The sequence below is a fragment of the Panthera pardus genome, unplaced genomic scaffold, assembly GCF_024362965.1.
Source record: "Panthera pardus isolate Hobbes unplaced genomic scaffold, ASM2436296v1 HiC_scaffold_26, whole genome shotgun sequence".
Classification (NCBI taxonomy): Eukaryota; Metazoa; Chordata; class Mammalia; order Carnivora; family Felidae; genus Panthera; species Panthera pardus.
Window position 1 is genome coordinate 25,795,679 of NW_026526832.1, and position 9,735 is coordinate 25,805,413.

Below are 9,735 nucleotides of genomic sequence, written 5' to 3' on the forward strand. Positions count from 1 at the left end.
GGATGGATTTTTTCTATTTCTACAAAAGTATCATCGGCATTTTGAAATGCATTCCATTGTATCTGTAGGTCCTTTTAACTTGAACATGGGATGTCCTTCCATTTATTTATGTGAAATTTCTTTCAGCAGTGTTTTATAGTTTACATTGGACAAGTCTTTAACTTCTTGGTTAATTCCTAAATATTTTATCCATTTTTGATGCCATTATAAATGGAACTGTTTTCTTAGTCTCCTCTCTGGAGTGTTCACTTTACATAATTCTTACTTGAACTAAACATCTACTGTACTTAATCAATTACAATCTGGGTCTCCCTTTGGCATTAACAGCCAGAGAATGTAAACTAACATAACAGACCAAATTTTTAGCACAACATATTACTTAATGAATTCTTACACTATTCCACAGATATGAGAAGTTTGCAATCTAGGATCTTGGAGCTAATAAATGGTAGTTTGAATCCGGACACCTTCTCGACAGTGTCTCCGAATGGCCGCAGCCTATTCAGATCATCCTCTACCGGGTGTTTGGCTAAGAGTGGTCGCTGGAACCCCAAAGGCGTGCTACAATAAATCTGCTGGCCAGTTAGCCATTCGTAAAGCAAACCAAGGTTTCTTCTGCTTCCGGCACAGTGAGGCTCTCTCCCCCCATAACTCGCTGTAACAAAGGACAAGCTCCTCGCAACATAAGTCCACGGATTTGGAAACCAGTTTGGAACCATCTGTCTACTGCTTTCTAGAAAAAAAGGCAGGCAGGACCAGCAGTAACAGCAGAACCGCACTTCACCGTAATCGGTCCAAACTTTACCGGTACGACTGAGCTCCCCGCCAGCACCGGGTCATCGATCTCGCGAGATGATGGGTCCTCGAAAGGCACAAACTTCCCCCTTTGCGAGCACCGAGGTTTTGCTGTCAAATTCCGGGAGTGCGGAAGTGGCCCCGTGGTGCTGCCTCTAACCGTTCAGAAGTCAACTCCTTTTCTACACGAAAAGCTAGGCCTCAGACCGCTATGGATGGGCAGCAAGGGCAACCAAGCCAAGCATCGCTGGCACTCGCCCAAGCTCACTTCAACAAGGGCGAATACGCGGAAGCCGAGACGCTATACTCCGCTTACATTCGCCAGTGCGCCTGTGCAGGCTCCGAGGGAGCTGCGCCCGGGAGGTAACTATCGCGAGAGGTTGGGTAGCTGCACCTCGGGGAGGTGCGAAGCAGGGGTCGTCAAAGCCCGGCGCTCAGCCGCCTGAGTTTGGGGTACCGAGGATGCTGGGGGCGGATGCTTGCCTTTTCAGAAGGGCAGCAAGGGGCGCGTTCTTCTGGGACACCCGGGGCACCCGCTGCCTTCTCCCCCCGCCCCTGGGAGTTCTGTGTTACTCACTCTGACCCAGAGCGGCAGCTACGCTTTTCCGCCTGTCATTTTAACAGGCGGATATCGGAGACCCTGTGATGGCGATTGGACACGACTGGGTAGTGCCACGCGAGTACGTGGGACTGCGACTCCAACCGCCACCTCCCAGCGAGGGTGTTTCCTTTTTCACGTGTGTGTGTGTGTTGCGTGGGGGGGGGGGGGGGGGGGGTTGGAGATCACTCGGCCTAAATATTATTTCACCCACACATCATTCATCCATCGATATTTCAAAATGCATTTCTAAATATTAAGGATTCTTAAACAACCATAATATCATTATTGTCACAAAATTCCTTAATGTGAAATACACAATTAGTGTTGTGTCCTGATTAATAACGTCTGTTGTTGTTTGTTTGTTTGATTTCTTGGTTTGTTTTTTATAGCATTTGGTTCAAGTCAGGATGCACCAGGTCTCAATCTATAAGGCTCCCCTTCTTTTTTTCCCTCAAAGTCTGTCGAGGAAGCCATCGTGTGTTTTGAGTGTTTACTGAATTCATCTCCCTGATGTCTCCCGCACTGTTTGTGAGTTGGCATTTAAATCCCGAGGCTCGATCCAATTCAGATCCTGTATTATGGCAAGACTATGTCACAGGTGGTGGTGTGGACTTCTGTCAGAAAGCATATAATGTTTTTCTTTTTGTGATGTTAGCATCCTCACCTGCTAATACCTGCTTGCCCGAAGTACTTTGGGTTTATACCTGGATGTGTAGCTTTTGTTGTTATTCCAAATTTTGTCTGTGTTCTTATTGATGGAGTGGGGTGGACGAGGATGAGAAAAGAAAGAACAGAGACGGGTGGAATGAACAGCTTTTTGCCAGTTTTGTGTCTTCTGCACCATCACTCTTCTCTCCCTTCAGGGATTTGGTTTTTCTTGACAGGATGCCAGTTTGTTTTTTGAATGAGCCTTATGATTCTTCTCCAGGTTGTTAAACTCATATGGAATGAAACCAGAAAAAATAAATTTGCTTTCTTGTTTTGATAACACACCAAGGTAATAGTTAATAGAAATTTCTGAACAGGCAGGAAGACAGTAGCACCATTCCCTGAGCTCCCCCGACCCCTCCAGCCAAGGAAAAAAAAAAAAAAAAGATTAGTAAACATAGAAAATGTAGTTTTCTATCATTGTTTCAAGCTCAAAGAATAGACTTACCTAGTAGGTTTCAAAAAGTATTCATCAGCAACATAAATATTGGGCCATCTAGTCTCCTTTGCACATCCAGCCTGAAAGCACTGACTATGTTTGTAGCAAATGTAGTATCTGCGTCTTAACGAAGGCAGGACAGAACATCTGCCAACATTTGGTAGAAGGTGGTCAGTGTGCCTGAATGAAGCTTACTTCCTTACAGTTCTGAAAATCTTCTAGGATCTCATGAATTTACAATGAATTCTGTCATTTCAGATTTTTTCCATCAAATATATCTTTTAGCTTCAATTTATTTTTTAAAATAGTAGGTCACTGAACCATTTTGCAAAAGTATTTGCAATTTTTGCATTCCTATCACTCTGAATGGTTTACAACATTTTGTTTTCATATCCCAAAGTGCAGTGTTAGCCATAAACCTAACTTCCAAATGTATTATTATTATTTTTTTTATTTTTTGCTAAAGTGTGCAAATGCAAAAAATCCACATTTGTGTTAGGTAATTAAATTCTAGTATGATAAATACTATCATTACTAAAATCTCAATATTGTGAAAATAAATTTCGGCTTCAACTGTTAGCCCGTGTGTTTAAAATATGAAGCGATTTCCACATGAAAAGTACATTTTTAGAATTTGTTGTAATGAGATCTAATTCTGAACTAAACATTTTACGGACCTCTGAATATAAGAAATTTGTAACAAAGTTTTAAAGCTTAAAAATGGAATGACTAAAACCTTCCTGGAGTCCTGAGGCTGCATTTTTAAAAAGAAACCCTTTACTGGACGGCAGGTCACTGAGTATCGTAACAGAGATAGTTGTAGGGAGCGTGCCCTCCTGTTCCCCAGGTTTCAGCGATGGTGCTGGTGGCATCCAGAGTATTCTCGCACTCAGTCTCTGTCATAGTTCACGGAAACAGAAGTTTTCTCATGTTGCAGTGTTTCTGTCCATAGTTAGTGAACTTAGACTTTGAAGGAGACCCCCGTGAGGACCTCTGGTGGAAGCCGTGGTTGCAGTGCCTGTCGGATCTCAAGGATCTCGATATTAAGAGAATGTCACTTTTTAATTTTTTTTTTTTCAACGTTTTTTTAAATTTATTTGTGGGACAGAGAGAGACAGAGCATGAACGGGGGAGGGGCAGAGAGAGAGGGAGACACAGAATCGGAAACAGGCTCCAGGCTCTGAGCCATCAGCCCAGAGCCTGACGCGGGGCTCGAACTCACGGACCGTGAGATCGTGACCTGGCTGAAGTCGGACGCTTAACCGACTGCGCCACCCAGGCGCCCCAAGAGAATGTCACTTTTAATATCACTGACTGCAGTCACAGTGTTTTCTGAGGACTGTACTTTGCACCGTGGGGCATCACAAAGAAAGAGAGCTGAGTGTAGCCTGTGCCTTTTCTATTTGGCTCAAATTTGAGAATTCCCTTGGAAAAAAAGAAAGGAAAACAGAATTGTCTTGGACACGGAGCAGCGTCCATTAATGTTCTCTGTGCAAGTGACTCCTCTGGCAGGGGTGGGGTGACCCGCTGAGTTGGTGGCTGGTCTGGCTGCCTCGGCTAAGCCCTTAAAGAAAGTCTGCTCACTCAGAGCCCCTTGGGCAGCCTCTGGAGGCTTCAGAAGCAGAGCCGATTCTGCACACAGGACCCCCAGAGCCCTGGGGGCTGATGCCCTCCTAGCAGAAGGCCCGTGTGGCCTTGGGGGCGATCCCACCTAAGATGGGAGGGAAGGCAGCTTTGTCCTGAGAAGCCCTCCCTGGGGGACAGCATACTGAATTTCCAGTCAGGGTCAACTTGTATTTCTTTATTGGTGAAAAATGATTAGAAATCTCATTTTTGGGGGGATCACTTAAAAATTTGAGAGTAACACTGATGATTCAATCTGCCATATGTCTGTTGCAGACTGGAACTTTAGGCTGGCTTTTCCTCCTTGCTCAGCATGTCGTCTTTGCCCTGCTGGTATGTGCTGAGAAAATGAACAACGATTTTAATATTACATTCTGCAAAACAAGTAGTCAATGAACAGGGTCTCTGAACATACTATGAAATTAACGTGTTTTTTCAGACTGACCAGGTAGCGCTACCTCCCTACAACGTAGATAACGGGATTAAACAAAAACTGATTCCGCTGCTTTATTTCTTCGCATTTCCTTTCTTCAGCGTGGTGTTCCAGTGTAGATACTGCATGTTATAGGCGATGAAGTTTGACAATACCCAAAAGACAGTGAAAGTGGAAGCGGGAGGCGTTTGCTAACACACGTTTTTAATGCGAACTTTTTGTTTAAAGCAAATGCAGCCCCGAGGATTTGGCTACTGCGTATAACAACAGGGGGCAAATCAAGTACTTGAGGGTTGATTTTTATGAAGCCATGGATGACTACACATCTGCCATACGAGTCCAGCCCACGTTTGAAGTTCCGTATTACAACAGAGGGTTGATATTGTATAGGCTGGGTAAGAATTTTTTCCCCCTTTTGTCTTTGACTATATTCTGTGAATTCAGAGCTCTCAGATGCTGTGAAACTAATGTAGTAATCACCAAGTCTCCAATTTATGTTAAAGTTGAGGCTTAGAGCCTGGAACAAAGAAAGCATTTATTCTGGGCTTTTGGTGGGCTTTACAGACCGCAGTGGAGCCCTGTGGTGGGGTTTGGACCTAGCGCCGGGTGAGGGTGAGCCTGTCACTGGGCGCCTGTGCCTTCCCAACTGCTACTTGAGGGCAGTGCTGACGGCCACCTGGGAAACTTGTCTGAGTTAAAATCTATTTTTTTTTAATGTTTATTTATTTTTGAGAGAGAGAGAGAGAGAGCAAGTGACGCAGGGGCAGAGAGGAGGGGACAGAGGATCCAAAGCAGGCTGTGCGCCACGGACAGCAGAGCCCGATGTGGGGCTCAAACTGGTGAACTGCGAGATCATGACCTGAGGTGACACTCAATCGACTGAGCCTCTGAGTTAAAGTCTTTAAAGGCACCTGAGACAATATAAAGTGAAAGGGTTTTAGATCCTTGCATTAATGGGACTGTAGGTACTGTTTCTCTTTTAAAGTGTTAAAAAGAATACGAATTTCCTGTTTTTAATTTTACTGTCATTGTGTAAAATTGGTGTTAGGATTTTGTTGAGATTTTATGATGATTTATGCTATAAATAAATAAACCCAGAGCTAATTTTAAGTGTTAATTTAAATTGAATTTAAAATTTTAATTTTAATGATGGCGTAAGGGCATGCAAAATTACTTTGATATACACATATGTATGTCATTACTAAGAGAAAAACAATCCTTTACTAGGAGTGGTTGAAAGGTCGTAAATATAAAAGCCAAAGTGTGTGTTATCTGAACTCTGCTATGAATAATGTATAGAAATACTCAGTTTTATTACTCTTTTTCATTTTTTGCGTTCTGGTACAGGATACTTTGATGATGCTTTGGAAGATTTCAAGAAGGTATTAGACTTAAATCCTGGATTCCAAGATGCTACTTTGAGCTTAAAACAGACTATTCTAGACAAAGAAGAAAAACAAAGAAGAATTAATGAAAAAAATTATTGAAAGTTTTAGCATAATTGAAATATTAACTCATGATCCTTATACCTGGCATCTCGTTGCTTGTAATGTCAAATTAGGTGTTGAGCTATTTCGATTTATATTTAAGGTAGAGATTCATTATTAGCACTGAAAGTTAAGTGATGTATTTAAAGTAGTTAATTTCAGATTGAGTAACTATGTTGAATAAGTTGCTTTTTATAAAGTGTAAATAAATAATACCAAGGTATAGTGTGTTATTACAGTAAAATATTTAAAGAAGAGTGTGGCATTTTCTTCAGTAAAACTATATTTTTTGTTGTTTTCTATTCCCAACTTTGTATTTAAAAAATTTGGCATCTACAGAAAAGTTGAAGTACAATACAACGAACATCTATAAACTCTTCACTGGGATTCGCTAGTTGTTACCATTGGACCACATTTGCTTTCTCTCTGTATTTAAATATATAAATTTTGCTGGACCATTTGAAAAGAAGTTGCAGATATCCCAATACTTTACCCCTAAATGTTTCAGTCTGCAGCTTCTAAGAATCGAGACATCCTCCACTGCAGCTGCAATACCATTATAGTACCTCATAAAATTAATCATTCTATAATATCGTCCATACCCAGCCCATGTTCGAATTTCCCTGATTGCTTCCACCGTGTCTCACGTAGCTTTTTATTTCTGGACCTGGAATGAATAAAGTTACATTGCCTTTTGTTGTTGTATCTCTTTGAGTTCTTCTAATCTAGAATAGTTCCCTGCCATTTTCTCCCCGTGGCATTCACCTGGCGAGCAAAGCTTTTTTATACAGCTAAGCTAAAGAGATGCCACATTGGGGCTTAAAAACAAACACATGTTCTACATGCGAACGATTTGAAACCAGTCTAGATTTTCTCCAGAAATCATTGATAAGATAGGTTGATATTTAAATACGTAAGTCTTCTGTCTCTGGATAATGACAGGAGTTATCGTCATCAACATTTATTGACTACTCACTACAAGCCAAGTACTCTTCAGACTCTGTGTAATGAATTAGGAATTGGAAGGGGGTGGATAGAGAGGTGAGGAACTGAGAAAAGCACTTCATGAACATAAGGCTTAAAAAAAATCTGATTTATTTGGGTGCTGTCAATAAACAGGCTGATAAAGCTGTCTAGAATGGGCAAGAAGGGGGAGACAAGACAATGCCGTATCTCCTCTACGTTTTTTGTTTGTTTTTATTGTTGAGGTTTGACTTTCAAAGATACATATCCTCCATCTTGGGATCGCCCGCACCGTTTTACTGTTGCCGTGGGAAAAACCGTTTTGGGGTGGCAGTGACCCTTGGGAGGAGAAAGGCCAGGGCAGTTGCCCGGTGGCTTTCGAGGAAGATGTGCTGTTAGTTCTCCGGCCGGCCCAGAGGCAAGCACCGGATAGGCCTTAAGGGTTGTTTCGAGTTCAAGAGGTCTCGTGAAGCAGAAGTAATTGCCCAGCTTGTAGTTCATAAACAATATCTGGCAAAATACATGGAGAATTTGGGCTGCAGGTGAATGAGTATTTTTGCAAAGAAGTTTGAAAGGAAACTGAAAGTATCCGTATCTCTGGAATTCTTCACATTTTCCAGCGTGGCTTCTCTTTCCATTTGTTGGAAATGTCTTTAAAACAATTTGTAAAGTTGCATTAAAATGTGAAAAAAAAAATCTCTCTTAAAACTTTTATTTAAAAAGCAAAGTCCGTAGGCCTTGGGAGAACTTCAAGCCCTTCTATCCAGAATATCAAATATTTATATAACGCTCCAGTAACTTTGTTTTCTCTTGGCTTCTATTCTCTTTTCCCTACTGTTGACTGGGGTCAGAAGTAATATGAAAAACAAAAACCAATCCCCCCACCCCACCCCGCCCAACTCCGTAAAAGAATTTATTTGGTTTTTTAGATTCAACATTTCTTCATCCTTTATCGGAAGAAAAGAAAGTCACTGAAGGTCTGAATCAGCACTTGCTAATTAGAACCCAGGCACGGCTTTTTCTCTTGATACTGGAAATAACTGAAGAATAATGTATTTTTATCACTTCAAAACTTCAGGCATTATGCATCCAGATTGTAAATTTCTAATTGACAAAATAATACCTTTGCTATGTGCCTTAAAGATATTCTTTTTTGTGTGCTATTACTCAGATTTCTCGTATTTTAGTATTTCTACTAGAAAAGTACCCAAACGATGTCATTTTCCAGTTTTTCTCTCTGCAAAAACAAGGCAGAAAATTGTGATTTGTTACAAAGTACGGTAAGATAGAATAAATGGACGTAAGTTACTTTTGAGCTTAGAAAATAACTCTTCCACCAGTTGAAAGCCGGGAACTATTTATTTTTGCTGAAATCTAGAACTGAATGAAGCCTGAGGACTTAACTCTCCGACAACAAACTACAGTCTGCTCGTGGAACAGCAAACTAAATTTCCAGGTCAGCTTTTAATCATTATCTCTTTGCCCTCTCTTGGCTCTTCTCTGGTGTTTCCTTCTTTCACTGGCCTCTCTACCCTTCCCCCACTCTCAACCTAAATCTTGGCCCCCTGTCACCGTCCAGGTCTTAAGTCTCTTCTCAGTGGGTGTGATAGATGTCAACCTGCCTTCAGGGCAAACCAATTTGGCATTTACACTGATCTTCATCTCAGTACCAAGTCTAATCCCCCTTAAAATTTTAACTCAGTTTCAAGTAATTAATTAAGCCTCTTTCTTGCTTAACAGTGTTTATTTGTCCCTGAAAATGTTTCTAGTTGAAAAGCTATTATTAAAAAAAAAATCCATTCCATTAAGTTTAACTGGAAAAATTATGAATTCCATTTTAGCCCAAGATACCCAAATAGTTTTCACAGGTAGAAAAATATATTAATTGAGCAATGAAGACAAGTTTGTATAAGTAATAGGAATTTGAAATCACATAATTACATTTACAACAATTACATCAAGTGTTGTGTCATGAATGTTGACTTGTACTCATTTTTTTCTTCCTGTACTATTAAAAAAAAAGCTTTATTGAGACATAACTCACATAGCATACAAATCACCCCCTTAAAGTGTACAATTCAATGTTTTTGTTTTTTTTTTTTTGAATATATTCAGTTTCTGTCCCGCTTTTAAAAGCAAGTTTTCAGCATTTTTGGGTTTCATGGTCCTCTTGTAAACTACACTTACTGAAGTTATAACAGAAAAACACTTTTGGGCAAATGAAGGGCTAAACAGTACCTAAGAGCTTACACACAAAACAGATGGGGAGTCCTGAAGGATCGTCTCATCCCCTAAGTAGCACAATGCCAACTGAGTACACGGGAGGCTGTGGCTCTGCCCGAAGCTGACATCGGAATTTCACTTCTGCAGCACATTTACCTTGTTTGAGTGAACAGGTTGTTATTTTTAAAAAGTGCTGACAAACACATGGTATAACTTTTCAAGACTCTAGTGAAAAGCCAACAGTCGCTACATGAGCTAAGTGTGTTATTATAACAGCTTCTAGATGAATTCATGTTTTGGTGTTTTCCATACTTCTCAAAAATGTGACAATAAATTACGGGAAAGGGATTCCAGTTAAAATGGCATTTGGTCAGAGACAGAGAGATTTATTGAATTTCACATCTGATGTCAGAGGGCTTAAAAACAAACGCCATTACATTCTTTACAAAAAGGAAAGAAGATG

The 9,735-nt window shown here is 40.7% G+C and overlaps 1 protein-coding gene and 2 long non-coding RNA genes across 3 annotated transcripts; 1 reads left to right on the plus strand and 2 right to left on the minus strand.

Moving 5' to 3' along the window:
- The first annotated feature begins 693 nt into the window (after positions 1-693).
- On the plus strand, positions 694-6,307 carry TTC32 (tetratricopeptide repeat domain 32). Its single transcript, XM_019451173.2, has 3 exons — positions 694-1,158; positions 4,828-4,994; positions 5,947-6,307. Exons 1-3 carry the CDS (start codon positions 1,007-1,009, stop codon positions 6,084-6,086), a joined length of 459 nt encoding a protein of 152 aa, XP_019306718.2. The 5' UTR covers positions 694-1,006; the 3' UTR covers positions 6,087-6,307.
- On the minus strand, positions 4,330-4,837 carry LOC109268072 (uncharacterized). Its single transcript, XR_002080452.2, has 2 exons — positions 4,612-4,837; positions 4,330-4,506 (listed from the first exon to the last, which is right to left on the minus strand). It is a non-coding gene; the product is annotated as an uncharacterized LOC109268072 (long non-coding RNA).
- An 859-nt stretch (positions 6,308-7,166) lies between the features above and the next one.
- On the minus strand, positions 7,167-8,874 carry LOC109268065 (uncharacterized). The gene is made up of 2 exons (XR_008418094.1): positions 8,359-8,874; positions 7,167-7,559 (listed from the first exon to the last, which is right to left on the minus strand). It is a non-coding gene; the product is annotated as an uncharacterized LOC109268065 (long non-coding RNA).
- Positions 8,875-9,735: the final 861 nt, after the last annotated feature.

What these genes read in the sequence shown, in the direction of transcription:
- TTC32 (XM_019451173.2), top strand. Translation starts at nt 1,007, where the DNA reads ATGGATGGGCAGCAAGGGCAACCAAGCCAAGCATCGCTGGCACTCGCC. An exon ending in GAGGGAGCTGCGCCCGGGAG is followed by an intron (nt 1,159 to 4,827) that starts GTAACTATCGCG and finishes TTTTGTTTAAAG; the next exon opens with CAAATGCAGCCCCGAGGATT. An exon ending in GTTGATATTGTATAGGCTGG is followed by an intron (nt 4,995 to 5,946) that starts GTAAGAATTTTT and finishes GTTCTGGTACAG; the next exon opens with GATACTTTGATGATGCTTTG.